This window comes from Salmo salar, chromosome 17 (assembly GCF_965601325.2).
Source record: "Salmo salar chromosome 17, fSalSal1, whole genome shotgun sequence".
NCBI classification, from domain to species: Eukaryota; Metazoa; Chordata; class Actinopteri; order Salmoniformes; family Salmonidae; genus Salmo; species Salmo salar.
The window spans coordinates 20,664,356-20,688,222 of NC_138307.1; the positions used below are offsets into that span (position 1 = coordinate 20,664,356).

At 40.4% G+C, this 23,867-nt stretch overlaps 1 protein-coding gene across 1 annotated transcript; it reads left to right on the forward strand.

The window, feature by feature from the left end:
* The first annotated feature begins 12,333 nt into the window (after window positions 1–12,333).
* On the forward strand, window positions 12,334–23,477 carry LOC106575662 (uncharacterized). Its single transcript, XM_014152284.3, has 7 exons — window positions 12,334–12,490; window positions 12,581–12,916; window positions 13,142–13,357; window positions 13,483–13,558; window positions 21,853–21,896; window positions 21,992–22,312; window positions 22,561–23,477. The coding sequence occupies exons 1-7, from the start codon at window positions 12,463–12,465 to the stop codon at window positions 22,665–22,667; spliced, it is 1,128 nt and encodes a 375-aa protein (XP_014007759.3). The 5' UTR covers window positions 12,334–12,462; the 3' UTR covers window positions 22,668–23,477.
* Window positions 23,478–23,867: the final 390 nt, after the last annotated feature.

Genomic DNA, 23,867 nt, shown 5'->3' on the forward strand with positions numbered 1-23,867 from the left:
CCCGCTGCGTTTTGGTCCACTTCTTATGACGGACCTGACAATGGGAGAACTGTCTTCTGTCAATTTACAGTGTTCTGAATGTTATTCTGATCATTATGATCCTGGGTGAGTGAATGGAAATACTATATATCAAAATGTAAACATTTTAAATAGTTTAACACTTTAATGTTGTATGCTGAGAATGTTGCTTGTGTAATATTGATATTTCAGTACATATCATGACTTTGGCATTTCAGAACAGAAGCTGCTTTTAGAAACTAAGACCACCTCAAGATGCTGACCAGAGGTAAGATACTTTTTGTTTGGTGCCTGAACAGTTGTAGCATTCTCACAGACCAATTAATTAAACTTAAACAGTATCAAATACTGAAACTCATACAACAAATTAACTTACCTAATAACTTTTGACTGTAGATATGTATGGTCTTTGTAAAATATGAATTGCATTGTTTGTTTTTTCAAAGTCATGTGACAATGTTACAGTGAACATATTACTTAAATACTCTTGTGAATATGCCTGTATCCTATCACCCCTTTCTACCGCTAGTCAGTAATTAATAAATACGTGTTTCTTAATTTCCCCCCTACTTTGACATTTATTTGTACTTTACTAAAATGCGTGTATGATGTAGTCCTAGTGAGTTATTGGATACATGAACGGTCAATCCATTAGTGTAACTATCTTCTAGTAAAATGTCATGATTGCAGTAATCAGCTGCTTAACTTTATTTTTGTTCTAAAGCTGTGACTTCTGTGGAAATTGCCAATGAAATTGCAGTAAGGATCACAGGAACAAAATACTTGTATGACTCATGGTCCAATAAGTTGAAGTAGAGCCTTTTAGTTACGAGAAAGCTCTTGCACAGTGGAAAATACCACACCACAACACGCAAAAATAGCACATGTGAATGTTTCCAGGATTCTAACAGTAGTTTGTGATGCTTGTGCAATAGTTTGTCTGGCAGAAAGTGGTCTGTTGCAATACACATCATAATGAATGGTTTCACAGGAACTATTACCCTGTCCTAATAAAGTTGTCTTAAACCAGAACAACACAGCTCTACCTTTTAGATATGAACACTATAAGATGTGTTTCCTGTGTAGAGTAAGTCATGCACAATGATTTAGCCATAGGTTTTGGACAATTAATGCAAAAAATATAAAAAATAAAACATGGCGCCGACAGATGGTCACATTGGCTTCAGATCCTTAGGAAACTATGCAGTAATTTGTTTTTTTAAATGTATTATTTCTTACATTGTTAGCCCAGAAAATCTCAAGTGTTATTACATACATCCGGGAAGAACTATTGGATATAAAAGCGACGTCAACTTACCAATATTACGACCAGGAATACAGCTTTCCCGTAGCAGACCCTTTGTTCGGACCTCCACCCTGGACATGGGATCTTATCCCAGAGGCCGACCCAAAACAACGCGGTCGCCGCAGGAGAGGCAGACGGAGCGGCCTACTGGTCAGACTTAGAAGGCAGGCACACCATCCACCGCTTCTGAGCATATTACTCGCCAATGTCCAATCTCTAGATAACAAGGTGGACAAAATTAGGGCACGAGTTGCCTTCCAGAGAGACATCAGTCTGTTTAACGGAAACATGGCTCACTCAGGATATGTTGTCAGTCAGTACAGCCACCCGGTTTCTTCATGCATCACGCCGACAGAAACAAACAACTATCTGGTAAGAAGGGAAGGGTTGTATGCCTTATGATTAACCACTCATGGTGTGATCATAACAAAATACAGGAACTCAAGTCCTTTTGTTCACCTGACCTAGAATTCCTTACAATCAAATACCGACCGCATTATCTACCAAGAGAATTCTCTCTATGTAAACTAGAAACCATATATCCTGAGGCTGCATTTATTGTAGCTGGGGATTTTAACAAAGCTAATCAGAGAACAAGGCTTCCTAAATTCTATCAGCATATCGAATACGCAACACGGGCTGGTAGCATTCTGGACTATTGCTAGTCTAACTTCCGCAATGCATACAAAGCCCTCCCCGGCCCTCCCTTCGGAAATCTGACCATGACTTCATTTTGTTGCTCCCAGCATATAGACAGAAAATTAAACAGGAAACGCCCATGCTCAGGTCTATCCAACGCTGGTCTGACAATCAGATTCCACGCTTCAAGATTGCTTCGATCACGTGAACTGGGATATGTTCCGGGTAGCCTCAGGCAATAACATTGACGTATACGCTGACTCTGTGAGCGAGTTTATTAGCAAGTGCATCATTGTTGTACCCACTGTGACTATTAAAACCTTCCCTAACCAGAAACCGTGAATTGATGGCAGCATTCGCACAAAACTGAAAGCGCGAACCACCGCTTTTAATCATTGCAAGGCGACTGGAAACATGACCGAATACAGTGTAGCTATTCCCTCCAAGGCAATCAAGCAAGTAAAGCATCAGTATACACTGCGTGCACAATTATTAGGCAAATTGTATTCCTCGGGATTAATTTTATTGTTGAACAAACACAATGCTCTCAGTCAATCCAAAATGTTATTGAACCTCAAACCTGAATGTTTAACAAAGGAAAAGTGAGTTGTCTTTCTCAGGGAAATATATAAGTGTGCACAATTATTAGGCAACTATTAGTGTGCAGAATTATTAGGCAACTAAATTACAAAAATAATTTCTCTCAACTCACTTGTTTATTCTCAATTTTTAGAGTAAGTGTAACAGATAAGTAACACAAAATGACAATTATATAACATTTTTGGCCTTTCAAAAATATTCAGTGACCAATATAGCCACCCTTATTTTCAATAACTGCCATGAGCCTTCCATCCATGGAGTCTGTCAGTTTCTTGATCTGTTCACGATCAATTTTTGCTGAAGCAGCAGCCACAGCCTCCCAAATGCTGTTCAAAAAAGGTGTATTGTCTTCCATCACTGTAAATCTCACGTTTGAGAAGGGCCCACAAGTTCTCAATAGGATTTAAGTCAGGTGAGGAAGGGGTCCAGGTCATTATTCAGGCATCTTTGAGGCCCTTGCTGGCTAGCCAAGCAGTGGAGTACTTGGATGCATGTGATGGACCATTGTCCTGCATAAAGATCATGGCCTTCTAGAATGCTGAGGACTTCTTCCTGTACCACTGTTTGACGAAAGAATCTTCCAGAAACTGGCAGTAGGTTTGGGAGTTGAGTTTCAGTCCATCTTCAACCCGAAAAGGTCCAACTACCTCATCCTCAATGATAGCAGCCCATACCAGTACCCCTCCTTCACCTTGCTGGCACCTGACTCAAAGTGGTGCCCTGTGTCCATTACTGATCCAGCCACGGGTCCATCCATTTGGTCCATCAAGAGTCACTTTCATTTCATCTGTCCATAAAACCTTTGAAAAATCTGTCTTCAGGTATTTCTTTGCCCAATCTTGACGCTTCAACTTGTGAATCTTATTCAGTGGTGGTCTTGTTTCAGTCTTCTTGACATTGGCCATGTCTCTGAGCACTTGGCACCTTGTACTTCTGAACACTCCAGGTAGGTTGCAGTTATGGAATACGGTGGCACTGGAGGATAATGGGTTCCTGGTAGTTTGACGTTTAATTCTTCTCAAGTCTTTTGCAGTTCATTTGCGCCTTTTCTTCCCTGTGCGTTTTTTTGCGCCCCAGTTGACTATTCGCAACAAAACGTTTGAATGTCCGGTGGTCACACCTCAATAGTTTAGCTATTTAAAGAGTGTCGCATTCGTCTGAAAGGCATTTTACATTTTTGGCTTTTCAGTGTCAGTTAAATGTATTTTTTGGGCCATTTTACCTGAGGTAATGAGGCTGCCTAATAATTATGCACACCTTGATATAAGGTGTTATTCACTTTCGCCACACCCTCTCATTACACAAATACATATCACCTGAAAATGATTAAATCCAATAAGCATTCAAGTTTATGGTTTGGCATTCAAAAATGCGACTAGAAATAATAAGATCAGAATACTCGCTTGCCTAATAATTGTGCACGCAGTGTAGAGTCGCAATTCAACAGCTCAAACAAGAGACGCATGTGGCAGGGTCTACAGTCAATCACGGATTACAAAAAGAAAACCATTCCCATCGTGGACATCAACGTCTTGCTCCCAGACAAATTAAAGGAGTTCTTTGCTCGCTTTGAGGACTATACAGTGCCACTGACACGACCCGCTACCAAAACCTACGGGCTCTCCTTCACCGCGGCCAATGTGAGAAGCATTTAAACGTGTTAACCCTTGCAAGGCTGCCGGCCCAGACGGCATCTCTAGCCGCGTCCTCAGAGCATGCGCAGACCAGCTGGCTGGTGTGATTACGGACATATTCAATCAATCCCTATCAGTCTGCTGTGCCCACATGCTTCAAGATGGCCACCATTGTTCCTGTTCCCAAGAAAGCTAAGGTAACTGAGCTAAATGGCTATCGCCCCGTAGCACTCACTTCTGTCATCATGAAGTGCTTTGAGACTAGTCAAGGATCATAAAACCTCCACCCTACCTGATACCCTAGACCCTCTCCAATTTTCTTACCGCCCCAATAGGTCCACAGACGACGCAATCGCCATCACACTGGACACTGCCCTATGCCATCTGGATAAGAGGAATACCTATGTAAGAAGGCTGTTCATTGACTACAGCTCAGCATTTAACACCATAGTACCCTCCAATCTCGTCATTACCTCGAGACCCTGGGTCTCGACCCCCGCCCTGTGCAACTGGGTCCTGGACTTTCTGATGGGCCGCCCCCAGCTGGTGAGGGTAGGAACCATCTCCACTCCGCTGATCCTCAACACTGGGGCTACACAAGGTTGCGTTCTCAGCCCTCTCCAGTACTCCCTGTTCACCCATGACTGCGTGGCCATGCACGTCTCCAACTCAATTATCAAGTTTGCAGACCACGCTAGAGTGGTAGGCTTGATTACCAACAAGGACAACTACCACCCGAGCCACTGCCTGTTCACCCCGCTATCATCCAGAAGGCGAGGTCAGTACAGGTGCATCAAAACTGGGACCGAGAGACTGAAACACCTATCTCAAGGCCATCAGACTGTTAAACAGCCATCACTAACATAGAGGCTGCTGCCAACATACAGACTCAAATCTCTTTCAACTTTAATAAATGGACTTAACAAAGTTTTCACTAGTTACTTTAAATAACGGCACTTTAATAATGTCTACATATCCTACATTACTCATCTCATATGTACAGTTGAAGTCAGGTTTACATACACCTTAGCCAAATACATTTAAACTCAGTTTCACAATTCCTGACATTTAATCCTAGTAAAAATTCCCTGTCTTACACCAGTTAGGATGACCACTTTATTTGAAAAATGTGAAATGTCAGAATAATAGCAGAGAATGATTTATTTCAGCTTTTATTTCTTTCATCACATTCCCAGTGGGTCAAGTTTACATGCGCTCAATTAGTATTTGGTAGCATTGCCTTTAAATTGTTTAACTTGGGTCAAACGTTTAGGGTAGCCTTCCACAAGCTTCCCACAATAAGTTTGGTGAATTTTGGCCCATTCCTCCTGACAGAGCTGGTGTAACAGTCCGGTTTGTTGGCCTCCTTGCTCACACATGCTTTTTCAGTTCTGCCCACAAATCTTCTATAGGATTGAGGTCAGGGCTTTGTGATGGCCACTCCAATACCTTGACTTTGTTGTCCTTCAGCCATTTTGCCACAACTTTGGAAGTATGCTTGGGGTCATTGTCCAGTTGGAAGACCCATTTGCGACCAAGCTTTAACTTCCTGACTGATGTCTTGAGATATTGCTTCAATATATCCACATAATTTCCCCCTCCTCATGATGCCATCTATTTTGTGAAGTGCACCAGTCCCTCCTGCAGCAAAGCACCCCCACAACATGATGCTGCCACCTCTGTACTTCACGGTTGGGATGGTGTTCTTCGGCTTGCAAGCCTCCCCCTTTTTCCTCCTAACATAACAATGGTCATTATGGCCAAACAGCTCTTATTGTTTCATCAGACCAGAGGCCATTTCTCCAAACAGTACAATCTTTGTTCCAATGTGCAGTTGCAAACTGGAGTCTGGCTTTTTTATGGCGGTTTTGGAGCAGTGGCTTCTTCCTTGGTAAGTGACCTTTCAGGTTATGTCGATATAGGACTCGTTTTACTGTGGATATAGATACTTTTGTACCGGTTTTCTCCAGCATCTTCACAAGGTCCTTTGCTGTTGTTCTGGGCTTTATTAGCACTTTCGCACCAAAGTATGTTCATCTCTAGGAGACAGAACACATCTCCTTCCTGAGCGGTATGATGGCTGCGTGGTCCCATGGTGTTTATACTTGCATACTATTGTTTGTACAGATGAATGTGGTACCTTCAGGCGTTTGGAAATTGCTCCCAAGGATGAACCAGACTTGGAGGTCTACAATTTTTTTTCTGAGGTCTTGGCTGATTTCTTTACATTTTCCCACTGTGTCAAGCAAAGAGGCACTGATTTTGAAGGTAGGCCTCGAAATATATCCACAGGTACACCTCCAATTGAATCAAATGATGTCAATTAGCCTATCAGAAGCTTCTAAAGCCATGACATCATTTTCTGGAGTTTTTGGAACTGGAAGCACAAGCATTTCACTACACTCGTATTAACATCTGCAAACCATGTGTATGTGACCAATAAAAGTTGATTAGATATTAACAAAACTCCTCAAATGGTCTGTTGATGACACTTCAGTTATGGCAGGGTAAGGTGTGACACTGCCTGGTGTTATGGGGTCTACATAGTCGTAAACTGACCCTATGCAAAAGTGACTAAGGTCTGGTTTCAACGATGGACTCTTTTGGCATAAAGGAACTACCTCACTGCCATAACTATCGTCACTGTAAGGTTGTATTTGGTGCATGTGACAAATAAAATGTTATTTGACTAGGGTCTACATATCAGGGAATTGGCTCCATCTACAGGGACTCTACTGGGCTTCTAAATACCCTGTGACATCATCCACTCAGGCCCTTATACACAGTCTAAGAGTAGGAGTGCTGACCTAGGATCAGGTCCCCCCTGTCAATGCGATCTTGTCCATTATGATCTAAAGCTTACAACCGATCCTAGATCAGTACCCCTACTGAGATGCTTTATGAATATTGGTCCAGCTAGGGCCCTTGTACCAGTCCACAGACACTCTGTTACTCCACAACAAATACATTAATAGGCTTACATTACTATGTAACAACATGTTATTTATATAGCACATTTCTTACAAAAATGCAGTTCAAAGTGCTTAAAAACAATGCTTTCAAAATGGAGTGCTTTGCTGTTTAGTGAATATAATCATGTAAACTCAGAAAAAAAAGAAACGTCCCTTTTTCAGGACCCCGTCTTTCAAAGATAATTCGTATTAATCCAAATAACTTCACAGATCTTCACTGTAAAAGGTTTAAACACTGTTTTCCATGCTTGTTCAAGGACCTGTTGGATCGGAGGGTGAGGGCTAGGGCCATTCCCCCCCAGAAATGTCCGGGAACTTGCAGGTGCCTTGGTTGAAGAGTGAGGTAACATCTCACAACAAGAACTGGCAAATCTGGTGCAGTCCATGAGGAGGAGATGCACTGCAGTACTTAATGCAGCTGCTGGCCACACCAGATACTGACTGTTACTTTTGATTTTGACCCCCCCCCCCCCTTTGTTCAGGGACACATTATTCAATTTCTGTTGGTCACATGTCTGTGGAACATGTTCAGTTTATGTCTGTTGAATCTTGTTATGTTCATAAAAATATTTACACATGTTAAGTTTGCTGAAAATAAACGCAGTTGACAGTGAGAGGACGTTTCTTTTATTGCGGAGTTTATATCATACATATACAGGTAATTGTACTTAAACAATATTCCTTTAATATAAGTGATAAGGGTACAATATGACACAATATACTATTAAAAATATTTTGGTTATCCAGCAAGAGTTCTCTCTTGGTTTAACATTCTTGAAAGGCTGTCACCCCTACGGAACCCAGACATTCCGTTTCTTCTAGGACGTCTTCTAGAACCACCTGGTTCTGTTCTAGGTCATCAAACTGAATCAGGAGTTCCTTGTGGACGATGGGGATGGTTTTGTAGCTGAACAACGGTGGAGCATCGACATCCACTGCTTGTAGTTTGATCTTCAGGATGTCTTTAACAGGGGACTTCTTCTTCTGATGCTTGGTAGTGTTATTGAATTTGGTCATCAGGTCCTGTTGTGACCGGTAGCTGTTGTGATCGATAAGGAAAGCAAAGGTCCTGTTGCATGATCCTTGGCAGGACCTCCGTTTGATGTCAATGTCCACCTAGGGTACAGAAACACAGAGTAAACAGAGGCACCCTATTCCCTACATAGTACACTAGTTTTGATGAGGGCCACCTATGCAAAAGATTTTGGACGCAGCCAGACGTCAATGTCTGAAACAGAGATGCAGACAATGCATCCAAAATGCCACCCTATTCATTAAATAGTGCACTGCTATTGACCAGGGACCTAAAAACCAGTAGGTTGCTAAACTGAGCAACAGCACTGTAAAAACAGTGACTAACCCAGGGGATGTGTCTGAAATGCTGATCTGGCCATAGCCTACTGTATTTGTAATAATTTCTGTAATAGACAGTTGATATACGGATCGCATGATAGCGCACTTGTAATTGGAAAAATGTATGTTTTAAAATGCTTAGAGGTTGGCAATACCTAGGTTAATCATCTCCCTGCACATTAATAACCAAGGAAGCAGCAGATCAGGAGCATGCAGAGGGAAATTATTTTTTCCTACTCTCTCTCCGATTTGTTAAGTATTATGCACATTGATAGCCTGCTATCAAACATCCGTGCCAGCTGGTTTATAATACTGTAGTAGCAGACAGTACAGATATAGGATCTTAATTTGATCATGCTTTTGTTGCTAAAGTTTAATTTCCACTTTAAAAGGTCAGACTTGATTTACCCTAACGAAAAATGTATCAACCCCTACAAAAATGTCCATTAGCTATAATCCACATAATTCACATTTCCTGTTGCTTCAAGATTATTTTCCTGCTGTAGCAAACTGACTCAAATTAAGATCCTACATCTGTATCTAAATCAGGGATGTTCAATGTCTTTCCTGGAGGGAAGAACCACTTCCGGTTTTCATCTTCTCCTTTGAATCAGGGACTAATTCAGACCTGGGACACCAGGTGAGTGCAATTAACAGCTCTGCACTAAATGGTTGGACTATTGGAGCAAAACATGGGCGGAGAAGAGACCGGTGACAATCGAGCAAACAGTGTAGCTATTGGTTCACCCAAGTGGGCGTCGTCCAAAACCCGGGACATGTTTTCACTGAGTCGCAAGCATGACTAGGTCTTCAAGTGATATTACATGTACCGTGTTTCTTACCCCCTGCCCATTTCAGATATAAAGATAAGACGGAATAAAGAAGATGGTAGGGTAAAGAACACAGGGTTTATTTTTATATTAGAAGAATAACAGAAACACAGAGTAGAAAGTGGGGTGTGTCTGAAATGGCTCTCTATTCCCTGTATAGTGCACTTTTGTTGTAGTGCGCCCCTATTGGCTCTGGTCAGAATTAATGCACCATCTAGGGAATATGGTGCAATTTTGGACAGGGACAGACATCAATGTCCACCTGAATTACAGAGAAACACAGACGGGAGAGTAAACAGATAGTTAAACTGTAAGCTTTGGTCAAATACTCTGAAGTAAACACTAAAGTGCCTTGACTGGTGGGATGAGGTTGGAGAAGATCATGTTTAGTCAAAGTTTGGTGTTGCAAAGTTTTACTTCCCAGTTTTTTTTTTTTTTTAAGAAATGTTTTGTAAAATGTTTATTTAACTAGGCAAGTCAGTTAAGAACAAATTGTTTTACAATGACTGCCCACCAAAAGGCGTACTGCGGGGACGGGGGCTGGGATTAAAAATAAAATAAAAATATAGGACAAAACACACATCACAACGAAAGAGAAACCACAACACTACATAAAGAGAGACCTAAGACCACATAGCATGGCAGCAACACATGAAAACACAGCATGGCAGCAGCACAACACATGGTACAAACATTATTGGGCACAGACATCACAAAGGGCAAGAAGGTAGAGACAACAATACATCACACAAAGCAGCCACAACTGTCAGTAAGAGTGTCCATGATTGAGTCTTTGAATGAAGAGATGGCGATAAAACAATCCAGTTTGAGAGTTTTTTGCAGCACGTTCCAGTCGCTAGCTGCAGCGAATTGAAAAGAGGAGCGACCCAGAGATGTGTGTGATTTGGGGACCTTGAACAGAATGTGACTGGCAGAATGGGTGTTGTATGTGGAGGATGAGGGCTGCGGTAGGTATCTTAGGGTGGAGTGAGGCCTAAAAGGGTTTTCTACATAAGCATCAACCAGTGGGTCTTGCGACGGGTATACAGAGGAGGAGCTTTGGTGGCAAATCTGATGGCCGAATGGTAAAGAACGTCTAGCTGCTCGAGAGCACCCTTACCTGCCGATCTATAAATTATGTCTCCGTAATCTAACATGGGTAGGATGGTCACCTGAATCAGGGTTAGTTTGGATCGAGCCTTGAGGTACTCCTTTGGTGACAGGCAGTGGCTGAGACAGCAGATGTTCTGACTTCATACACTGCAGTCTTTTGAGAGAGGTAGCAAACCAGGCCAAAGACCCCTCAGAGACGCCAATACTCCTTAGCCGGCCCACAAGAGTGGAATGGTCTACCGTATCAAAGGCTTTGGCCAAGTCAATACAAATAGCAGCACAACATTGCTTAGAATCAAGTGCAATGGTGACATCATTTAGGACCTTTAAGGTTGCAGTGATAAATCCATAACCTGAGCGGATACCAGATTGCATACCTGTGAGAATACTATAGACATCAAGAAAGCCTGTCAGTTGATTATTGACATCTTTTCCCAACACTTTTGATAAACAGGGCAAAATAGAAAAAAAAATATTGGCCTACAACAGTTAGGATCAGCTTGATCTCCCCTTTAAATAAAGGACGCACCGTGGCTGCCATCCAAGCAATGGGAACCTCCCCAGAGAGGAGAGACAGGCTTGGTGATGATAGGGCCAGCAACCTTAAAGAAGAAAGGGTCTAAACCATCTGACCCAGCTGTTTTTTTGGGGGGTCAAGTTTAATTAAGGAGCTCCTTTAGCACCTCGGACTAAGAGACCGCTTTGCAGGGAGAAAGTTTGTAGCGGGTCAGGGGAAAAGAGGGAGGAGCATCGGGGATAGTAGCATTAGAAGGGGTGGAAGATGAGGAAATGTTGGACGGGCAAGGAGGCATGTCAGAGTCAAATAGGAATCCTGACTTAATGAAGTGGTGATTTAAAGAGCTCAGCCATGTGCTCCTTGTCAGTAACAACCACATCATCAACATTAAGGGACATGGGCAGCTGTGAGGAGGAGGGTTTATCCTCCAGGTCTTTAACTGTTTTCCAGAACTTCTTGGGGTTAGACCCACAGAGAGAGAACTGCTCCTTAAAGTAAATAACTTTGGCCATCCGGATAGCCTGACTATCCCTAATTTCAGTCAGCTTCTTTCCTAGCAGCTTGGCAGCTCAGTAGCCCCATTTTATTAAGATTTATATAACAAAATTACCTAGAGATTATTGTCCTTATATTTTTGGTTCCACAAATAGGTCCAGACTGAACACTGCTCACTCAGTTTTGTGCTGGATGGTATTTCCATATTCCGCCGTGTTTCCTCTGCAGGTCTTCGTCTGTTAGAAGTTCCCTTATTGATAATCCTTGGTAGCAATACTCCATTCAGGTAATTTTGTCCAAAATCAAGGTTCTAGGTATGGAATTGTGACTTGGAATGAAGTTTTTGATGTTAGTATCCTGCACAAGTCCCTGTGAAAAAGTTGATCTACATTTATCCAACTGTAGTTACATCTTTTTTGCAGAAGAACTCAGGAGCCCATGCTCTCCGTGTCTGCTCGCTCGCTCTTATTCTGAAACTCAGAAAATATCTATTACAATAAATACAAGGGCTGTGTGCCAATAGGCTTGGATATCCACTATCCTCCTCACCTCACTCCGTTCCAACTATCCTTTCCTCAGCTCAGCTCATTTCCTTATCTCCTTTCCTTCATGAGCACTGAAAGGAGTTGATGATTGAATGTGATATGATGAAAACCAATGCCTTTATCTGAACTTTCTCAGACAAAGATTGAGCCTTGTCCTGGACACAAAAAGATGCTCAATGGAGAATCTCCATTGAAAGTGTTTAGTCCAGGATTACGCTTAATCTGTGTCCAAGAAACAAACTGGCCCGCAACCAAATCTCACTTAGGTCCCCAAAAAAGGTAGGGCCGGCCCTGATGATTGATCTGACTTAGACCTTTAGCACCCATAAATAACAAACAAACAAGAAAGTGGTTTGTCTGTACAGCAGCAAAGAGTTCTCTAACAGACCACTGCTACACAAGCAGGAAACCAACCTAATCAACAACACACATTTGAGACGATGCTGAGAGTTGTGGGACATCTGTTGTGTAAGACAATTATTTTGTTACTACATGTACTTAATAACTTAAGAAACAAATCAAATTTGTAATGTAATGAATGACCTGTTCTTTTTCTAGGTCTCATTATATGCTGTCGGGGAGCTGATGGCTTGACAGGGACACTGGTGGAACTTGGACAGAACACAACCATAAACTGTTCTCTTAACATAGAAAGTGCATACTGGTACATTCAGCACCAACCACAGCCTCCACTGGCCATACTCCGCTCTTTCTCTAATAGTAGTCCTGCTGCTTTTTACTACAATAAGAATTATAGACAGAAATATTCATTAGAAACAGGAAATAGATTGTTCATACAGAATGTAACAGTAGATGATTGTGGAGTGTTCTACTGTGCAAAAAAAGAAGACGGTAGATTGATATTCAGCAATGGTGCCAGACTCATGACTGCTGGTAAGTGACATTTTATTCAATGATGAATTCCTTTCAATATAACAAATCTTTATTGAAATACATCCAATTTTGAGTATGTACACTCTCAAGCGTATGCAGTCCCAACATTGCATGTGTGATGCACTGTACACCAACTTAATGTACTTTAATTGTAAAGTGGCATTGTGTGGATATCACTACATGCACATTTAATACAGTGATTTTTCCATGTGCATTATTGCACAGATGTTTATGCTGACTATCCCAACCAGACATCCAGCTATCCAAACCAGACATCCAGCTATCCAAACCAGACATCTAGCTATCCAAACCAGACATCCAGCTATCCAAACCAGACCTCCAGCTATCCAAACCAGACCTCCAACTACAGGTCATCATGGGAGAACTGTCTTCTGTTCATTTACAGTGTTTTGAATGTTATTCTGATGGTTATGATCCTGGGTGAGTGAATGGAAATACGAGATTTGAAATATTTAAAAAAAAAAGTTGTTTACAGAGATTTGACATATTGCTTTTGTTTATCAACTTGATATTGACTTTTCCCATTTTGTTGGTTTATATTTCAGTGCTAATCTTGACCTTGCCATGTCAGAACAGGAACTCTCCTTCAAAACTAGCACCAAGACGCCGAGTAGACCAGAGGTAAGTTACTTTTTGTAAAGATCCTAAACAGTTGCATCAGTCTCAGCTAATTTGGACCAATAATTTAGCTTAAAGCTGCAATATGTACTTTTAGGGCTACCCAACAAAATTCACATAGAAATGTGAGTTATAGATCTGTCATTCTCATTAAAAGCAAGTCTAAGAAGCATTACATCTGTTCTGTGTGTGCTATTTCTATGCTTCCCATTCTTGAATTGTTCACTTTTTCATAAAACTTGGTAAGTCTACACTTGTACAGTTTGGGGTCCTGAACATTTTCAGATGTGGAGCCATCACAAAAACTCCTCCTGGTGGTCATGGCCGGCATTTTTCTATTCCGCCATAGCTAGACAATGTATTTTCTTTCATATCTGCCAAACATGATAACCAGGGCTCGACATTATTAACATTTGTCCGCTTGGACAAGAAGAATATAGAATTAAATCACGCAAAAAAAAATCACATTATCAAACAACTCGGCTACTCAGATCAGAATTAAATCAGTTCCCTCTGCATGCAACGTGTAACACACTGTCCTCCCAATATCTGCAGAATTTATCAGAGTACAAGAGCCAATTTATGCTTGATGTGAAAATTGAGCTCCGTACTGCATTGTTGTGTGCATCCGAAGCGTTGTAACAATGCGGGGGGCTCCATATAGCGCTGCATTGACATGATTGGTTGACTGTAGGTGGGGGCGGGAGGTCCTGTATAAAACAAAAACTCACTTCCTTGACAACTTCCTTCACAACAGATCTGCTCAACAGCTCTGTGCTGTTCCGCGAAGCGCAAGAAGCATGAATGCCCTGACTTCTGCATAGGCTGTATTACCGTAAATACTGCACGGCCAATGCAGACATCAGATTGACAATGCAGCGCCTTTAATTATTGTAAACTCTAAAAAGAAGGTTCCTGGAGTATCCTTTTAGGGGTTCTTCAAATTGAAACTGTGGGGGAACCCCAATAAGTTCTTCGAAGAAGCCCTTTTAATAGATCTTCCAACCTTTTGAATAAACTTTTGGGTTTAATTTTTGAATAATAATACGCATAACAATTACACAACATTTTAGTTTCAGTGTTAATAATGATTTTAGTGGCAAAGCAGAATTACAACATCAAAATATGAGGTTAACTCCAAGCAGAGCCCAAAGTATAATGGGGCGGCAGGTAGCCTAGTGGTTAGAGCGTTGGGCCAGTACCGAAGACGTGGATGTCAATTATGGCAGCCCCCCGCACATCTCTGATTCAGAGGGGTTGGGTTAAATGCGGAAGACACATTTCAATTGAATGCATTCAGTTTTTTTTATAGTAATTAAAAAAATAACAGTAACATGCAAAACATAAACATAACAGCCAGAGGGATTCCACAAAGAACAACTGATTAGGTATAGGTATCCCTTGCGTGTTGATGTTCTCTGTCTCCGTAGCCAGAATGATTTTGCAGTTTATGGTGAGCGAACAGGTTTCCTTTTAAACAGTTGCAAGAAAGGTTGCAAGATCGAATCCCCGAGTTGACAAGGTACAAATGTGTCGTTCTGCCCCTGAACAAGGCAGTTGACCCACTGTTCCTAGGCCGTCATTGTAAATAAGAATGTATTCTTAACTGACTTGCCTTGTTAAATAAAGGTAAAATAAAAAAAATAAACCATTATCAAAAAGTTTTTTCTCATTCACCACAAAAACCCAGGTATAACATACCAATTGACATACCTTTGTATGCCTCCTCTTCTGTATATCTACAGACACAAAAGTGAGGAGATCTTTAAATTGTTCAGTTAAGTGCCTGCACCAGCTGTCCTTTCAAATTAAAATCCAAACGTTTGAGTTGGGCAGTAAGGTTCCTGCAAGAACCCCCACCTACTTAGGAGGTTCCTCGATTAACCCCACCTACTAAGTTTCTTCGATTAACTTTGAGGATCTTAGAGAGGAACCCTTGTTGAACCCCTAATTGTAAGAGTGTAGACCTGCATTGACAGGCACAAGCGGGCTTTCAATCATGCAGTCGTGATATGCGTTTTTTTTTTTTTATCAAAGCGAGCCTAGCCTTGTGCACATTTGTTGATATTCATAGTTAATGAGTTATTTGCCCAGTTATAGCCCATTTGGGGTCTTCAATCAAAATCCTGGAAAAGTCATGGTGTGTGCCACTAGGGCGTAGCCAGAGGAGAGTGAGAGAGAGACATTTGTGCAGCAGGTAAAATAATGATATACAACCGACTAGCTAGCCAATTCAAAACATATTGTGTAGTTTGCCTGGTTTTCTCGCTAGTTAACAATGCATGTATTCATGTCATTGTCCTGTCCTAAAATAACTTTCCACTGGCTCTCGCAAATGGCAGGAACGCAGTTGATACTGGTGCACGGTTGATGTTGATGAAACCAATGCTGCATATTCAGGTTATAAAAACATCTCTCAAGCGCTAAAACTTGAGTAGGATTCTCTATTCAATACTGGACATGTAATTCTGACAAAGTTTTAAAAATATTCTTAGAATGGCCTAATTGACAAGTAACTCCTATGCTGTCAAGAACTCCCCTGAACACTGAATATTTTAACCTTACAAATAGATAAACATCTTATCTGGTTACCTTGCCCACCTTGAACAGAGGTTATCCAAAGCTGTGGATTGTTTGAATGTATTTTGCTCTGTATTTGGTTTGACTTTAAATGTAAAAAAATAAATAAAAGAAGTGATTTATTTGCATTAAAGGCTATATGTAATGATTTGGTTGATATTGCTGTTACTCCCATAAAAATGTTAATACATATCTGGGAATTAAGATATGTACAAACCAAACAGAAAGGGGCATTAATCCCACCACTGATAATGTTAAGAAGAGGCTTGATGCTTGGTTGTTATTAAGGGAGTTGTCTTTAAAAGGTTGTGTATTGCTGTCAAAAAAATTGAAGGATTATCAAGACTAGTATATACTGCAATGGCATTGGATGTTCCCAAAGAAACAATTAAAGAAGTAGACTGGGTGGTTTAAATGGGTGGTTTAAATGTGCTTGATTTTGGTACATCCTATTATCTTTAAAGACTAGAATGATCAAGAATTACATCCAATTTAAAGATAGGATTTGAAATATTATTCCAAATCTTGTTTTTACAAAGGTTGGTGGCATTGAATTTCTCCTAAAATGTAACAGAGCTAAATATAATTCCCCTTAAATTAAACGGTGAAGGAGTACACCATCGTTGTTGATGCAATAGCTACATGCCTTATAAGACGTTTACTGTGGAAATCAGTTTCAGCGTCCTATTAGATGTTTTATGCGTTAAGGATAAAAAGTGTACTAATAATTATATTAGGAAGATGAGTACCGAGCCTTCTTTTCCTCCTGCGAAAGCATACTGGAATTATAGAATTGGAATGCTGTATGGAACTTAAGGAGAACATATTGTGTCACTAACGAAGTCCGTGAAGTGTCTTTAAAAAGTAATAATTTAATATATCCAGTAAACTAGGTACTGACAATTTCAAATTGATATCGATGAAGTGTGTTTTGTCAAATTGAGAATGAAACTACAAGTCATGTGTTCTTTGAATGTATTTGCAGTAAGATCTTTTGGATGGATGTACATTTATTTTTTAGATCAACTGGTGCTAGGGTTCGTCTTGATGGTAAAGGTGTTTTACTTTTGTTTCATGATTTATATCAGATTAAAGAATATACAATGAGTCTGCATGGTAAATATTATTTACAGTACATACATGCAAGTGGGCAAAACCCCCCCTTTTTTTTTTTTTTTTATTGAACTCGAATGTTATTTTTAAGTGGTGCATAATCTGAAAAACTGTAAAGCAAAACGAACCCTAATTGCCTGTGAAACCTTGTACATTTTTGTTTACTTATGTATACCCTGTGTGTAAAGTTTGTTATTTGGTAGATTTTTTTGTAACATGTTTGTATATTGTGTTATAATTGTTGTTAATAATAAAAATATATATATTTTAAAAAAATACCTCGCCCACCTTAGCCATTTGATCCCTGGTTCATTGAGTGGGGGAATTATTTTATAAAGACAAGGTTTTTGCTTGTAATTGTAATGTTGCAGGGATGCCAACCATCCTCCTGGTGATTCCAGGAGAGCTACTGGATGTGCAGGCTTTTGCTCCAGCCCTGCTCGAACACACCCCATTGTAAAACATCAGCTGCTCAACATGACCTTGATAAGCTGGTGTGTTCGAGCAGGTGGTGTTTGAGCAGGGTCGCACCTCCTCCGCTATGCAATCTGGTTTCAGAGCTGGTCATGGGTGCACCTCAGCCATGCTCAAGGTCCTAAACGATATCGTAACCGCCATCGATAAGAAACAATACTGTGCTGCCGTATTCATTGACCTGGCCAAGGCTTTCGACTCTGTCAATCACCACATCCTCATCGGCAGACTCAATAGCCTCGGTTTCTCAGATGACTGCCTCGCCTGGTTCACCAACTACTTCTCTGATAGAGTTCAGTGTGTCAAATCGGAGGGCCTGTTGTCCGGACATCTGGTAGTCTCTATGGGGGTGCCACAGGGTTCAATTCCTGGGCCAACTCTTTTCTCTGTATACATCAATGATGTCACTCTTGCTGCTGGTGAGTCTCTGATCCACCTCTATGCAGACGACACCATTCTGTATACTTCTGGCCCTTCTTTGGACACTGTGTTAACAACCCTCCAGACGAGCTTCAATGCCATACAACTCTCCTTCCGTGGCCTCCAACTGCTCTTAAATACAAGTAAAACTAAATGCATGCTCTTCAACCGATCGCTGCCCGTACCTGCCCGCCCGTCCAGCATCACTACTCTGGATGGTTCTTACTTAGAATATGTGGACAACTACAAATACCTAGGTGTCTGGTTAGACTGTAAGCTCTCCTTCCAGACTCACATCAAACATCTCCAATCCAAAGTTATATCTAGAATTGGCTTCCTATTTCGCAACAAAGCATCCTTCACTCATGCTGCCAAACATACCCTCGTAAAACTGATCATCCTACCAATCCTCGACTTCGGCGGTGTCATTTACAAAATAGCCTCCAATACCCTACTCAATAAACTGGATGCAGTCTATCACAGTGCCATCTGTTTTGTCACCAAAGCCCCATATACTACGCACCACTGCGACCTGTACACTCTCATTGGCTGGCCCTCGCTTCATACGCGTCACCATACCCACTGGCTCCAGGTCATCTACAAGACCCTGCTAGGTAAAGTCCCCCCTTATCTCCGCTCACTGGTCACCATAGCAGCACCCACCTGTAGCACGCGCTCCAGCAGGTATATCTCTCTGGTCACCCCCAAAGCCAATTCCTCCTTTGGCCGTCTCTCCTTCCAGTTCTCTGCTGCCAATGACTGGAACGAACTACAAAAATCTCTGAAACTGGAAACACTTATCTCCCTCACTAGCTTTAAGCACCAGCTGTCAGAGCAGCTCACAGATCACTGCACCTGTACATAGCCATCTATAATTTAGCCCAAACAACTACCTCTTCCCCTACTGTATTTATTTATTTATTTATTTATTTTGCTCCCTTGCACCCCATTATTTATATTTCTACTTTGCACTTTCTTCCACTACAAATCTACCATTCCAGTGTGTTTTACTTGCTATATTGTATTTACTTTGCCACCATGGCCTTTTTTTGCCTTTACCTCCCTTATCTCACCTCATTTGCTCACATTGTATATAGACTTATTTTTCTACTGTATTATTGACTGTATGTTTGTTTTACTCCATGTGTAACTCTGTGTTGTTGTATGTGTCGAACTGCTTTGCTTTATCTTGGCCAGGTCGCAATTGTAAATGAGAACTTGTTCTCAACTTGCCTACCTGGTTAAATAAAGAAAAAATAAATTTTAAAAAGCCTGCACACCCAGAAGCTCTCCAGATGGAGTTTGACGGACCACATGTGTTTTACACAGTAGCCCATCAGTGCAGTATTTTACTTTGTGGGGGGTTAAGTGCCTTGCTCAAGGCCACAACGGCAGGAGATACTGTATAATACATGGGATCAGAGACCAGCAGCCTTCCATTGTCAATACCAGTGAAAATAATGAATGTTATTGTGAAGTGGTTCCTTGCATCATACAACACAGGTTTCAGTCACCTTTTTGGCCCATGGCGTTACAGACCTTTTTTGAGGGGACAAGTGACTTGCTCCTCCATATATTTATATATTCTTAAGTCCATTCCTTTACTTAGATTTGTGTGTATTGGGTATATGTTGTGAAATTCTTAGATATTACTTGTTAGATATTACTGCACTGTCGGGGGCTAGAAACACATACATTTGCTACATCCGCAATAACATCTGCTAAACACGTGTATGTGACCAATACAATTTGATATGATTTGAGCCTTCAGAGAAGTGTGTTATTAATGATTAAATCCATAATTTCATTAAAAAAACATGCTGGGTTGCCCCTCCCATTTCTGTCTACCGAACAAATGTAGTTATTCTTATGTATGTTACGTATGTAAGAAGTGTTTTGTAAGGAAGGTCCCTGTTATCTCAACGTTGATAGGCCTGTATTAGTGGTGCGTGGGTCAGTTGTTTGTTCACCCGCACCCACGCAATTTAATAACCCATCTGCAACCGCCCGACTATATGTGATAAAGTGAAAATATGAGATCCTCACCCATCCCAAACCCGCTAATATAGAAAATGCATGTATGCTACAGTCAGAGACCGCAGAAGGATTTTTTTGACGGGGGTAGCAGGATTTGGTTGTTGTTGCCTGATTTTATATGTTTCTGCTTATCATTTCCGACATTTTGGTAGGGTATTTGTACGTCAACTTGTCTGTAATTAGATACTTGCAGCTGTCATTCTCCACTCCTGTTCTCTAGTCAAAATGTAGCCTATGTGTGTAGGCCTATAATTTTACTGCAAGAAATGCTTAATTCTGCAGTAAGAGTTAATAATACGGCTATGTGTGAGGTTATAGACCTCCAGTAAATGTCCAGATATCAGTTTCCATTTAACCCATCTGAACAGTAGGCTACAGTTCCCTTGATGTGCCATAGGTTTATTTGAAATCCCTGTGTTGTGACTGTGGAATTTGTATAGCAGCTTACAATCATCACACATAACACATCCAGCACTGATAGCATCCTCTTTTACCACTTCATCAAATCTTTCCCAAACATTAGGCTACATTTCTGTCTCTTCCATCTCTACTATTTTTATATTCAACTGTCCATTTCGCAGCTTTTCTTTTATTGAATTACACATTGTCCTTTTTGCCTTCTTGGATCAACAACTGTTTCTGCCCTTTGCAAAAGCATTAGGCATGTAGGTTATTTGGCATGATTGGACACACATACAGTTATTTAAGCCTTGGACTTCGCACTAATGCCAGGTAGCCTTAAAACCCCCTCGAGTATATTCAAAGTAACATAATAAAGACATCCCTATCAAAATCCCTAAATTTAAGCTACAGATAAAATACCAGACCATGAGACATCCCGAAAATCGGTCATCTCACCAAAGCTTCTGTAGCATCCGAACAGTTTGGCCTACAAACTAATATGATCACTCTATAGAAAGGGGAGATCCTGAGCTTTCTTATATCTCTTAGATATAGGACAGACACTTCAAAACCTTATTCCTTATGATTTATTTTTTGACTGTCTTTTTTGTTGTTGCCATTTATCAATGCGTTTCTATGGGCTATAGCAGTAAAGGCCAGATGGAATATATTTTTTATTCCTAAAGGGGTCCTACAATTCAAAATCAAATAGCTAAATGATCCATGGTATAACCTTCTTAAAACAATTCCATATGTCAGACTTTTAAAAATTAAATAATGAAAAAGAAACTGATATGTAGCCTATAGATATAAATAGCACAATAATTTGAATTTTTAAAGGTATTTTTTATTTTTACTAAACCCGCCCGTCACCCACCCGCGCTTCATCCAGACAATATTTAATGACCTTAAACCCACCCTTCCCAAGGATATAAACGCAGCGACTGCAGGTTATGAGTCTACCTACGGATCGCTAAACTGTACTGCAAGCGGACTGCTGTACGTCTGATTCCTGCATTACCTTCAGTTACCACAGTTCCAAGTTATACCATGCAGACCGCATCTTTTGGCTAGTTTATATCTTAGAAACAAAGAGTAGGTCTGTAATGTGTTTTGTTGCTTAACAAAGTAATTTTAATGCACAGTAAATTAACAGTTTCTTAGGTTATGATTGGTTGCTCAGCCTTTCTTTTATATTCAGCCAGGCCACTGTGTTTATAACCCTGCTGGTCTCGTTCCCAACCATAACATGCTCTATCACTACTCCACAGGTGCTGGTTGCCGGTTTGTGTGATCCTGTTGATTGGACCCCAAGGTATTCATTTCAAATAGTCACTTAGTATTGTAGTGTCAAATGGATTCATTGGAGGCACATATTTATGTCTCTGTTTTTATGTCTCTGTTCTGAAGTCTCTTCGCAGGTCAAAGTTGAAGGCTTCAAGGGAGATAACGTTATCTTGCCTTGCACATACATTGAGAAGGCGCTTACAAATGTCACAATTTTTTGGGAAAAAGGAGATGATGCGAATGTCTACAGTATTATTGATGGAAAAGCAGATTTGGCCCAGCAATACTCTCAGTTCATCAACAGAACCCATATGTTCTCTAATGAGTGGACAAATGGCAACTTCTCTCTCCTACTGATTGATCTCAATGGCAGGGATAGTGGGATTTATTCATGTTTCATACAAACAGTGAACATTCATCTCGAGGTGGACCTTTCTGTCCAAGGTTTGCAGCTATGATCTTTGTTGGCTCATGTGTTGTATTTACTTCATGTGTTGCATACTTGCAAGTGTAACATAACTGTTTTGATAGCTGCATAGCCTGCATTCATAGACACTTGACTAGACAATTCATAGAGAATGGTCATGATTCAGCTTTTTCTTATCTATACAGTATTGGAATATCCATTAACAGTTAAGAAGTTGATGATACAGTATGATAACACTATGAAAATGTCCCTCTTTATTTTACAGAGAAACCAACTCCTGAGCCTACAAATGGCAGCAGCATGAGCCCCAGAGGACAGAACCTCAGCCCCTTCCTGTTTCTCCTCCTCAGTCAAATGCTCTACCTTCTTTGACCCACAGCATAGAAAGTGGTCATTGTGCCATTTTATGTGGCTTTGTTTTGCAACTTCTGTGTTCAATCGTCTGAAATATCTTTTCTCTCTATGTATGAAATATGAAACTGCAAATATAGGCTACCACTTGCTAGAACTCTTTTTAGACGTGATGAGTAAATGCATAACACTTTTTTAAACCTGGGTAATCTGTGAAATCAAAATAGGAAATAAGTTTGAAATAGGGTTGAAATAGGGTTGAAATAGGGTTGAAATAGGAATGAAATAGGAATGAAATAGGTTTCAAATAGGATTGTGTAGTGTGTCGCTCCTGTCAATACAGCTTCAATTACAAGTCTATTAAAGTATTTTACAGCCAATTGACAGTCGTTTTGGTGAGAACTCGAGATTGAACATAATCGTGTGCTGTTTTTTGTTTCAATTAGCTTTTTCTTTTACTAAGACATTTTCTTTAAGTTAAAGTAAACGTTCACTTCCTCAATACTCGTGAATAAAGTCTGTTGCTATTCCTTTTTGCAAACTATAGTTTGATCATGTTGTAGCACACTCCGTTCAGTCTCTCGGATTCATCACTCACTTCTCACCTGTGGTGCCTGTCCATTCTGTAAGAACATTATTATCCATTCGCTTATTCATTTTGGTTTCATTTTAAAATGATTGAAGTAAGTGTGTCTTCTGTACTAAAATGTATTTAGAAGGACTGAGAAGCTCAGTTCTGGTGACTTTTCAAAAGGACATTCTACTTCTAAATGAATGAAAATAAAATTATACTGACACCATCTAAAATAAAATGTTCACCTCCAGAAATGAGCCCAATAACGTATTGGTAAGATTATTTGTTGAAATGATTTTAACATATTGGACCATGCATATAGCCTATGCATGGTCCATATTATCAGGTATCATATTCGCAAGTTTTATAAGTAATATCACCTGTAGCCCAACTGATGCAGCAGAGTGGTGATAAATAAATAGGTAAAGCATTGGGTTGCCTATCTGTATTTAACCTATTGGGCTAATCAAAGAAAGAAAGAAAGAAAGAAAGAAAGAAAGAAAGAAAGAAAGAAAGAAAGAAAGAAAGAAAGAAAGAAAGAAAGAAAGAAAGAAAGAAAGAAAGAAAGAAAGAAAGAAAGAAAGAAAGAAAGAAAGAAGAAAGAAAGAGAGAATTATAGAGAGCATACTTAAATTCACACAGGACAC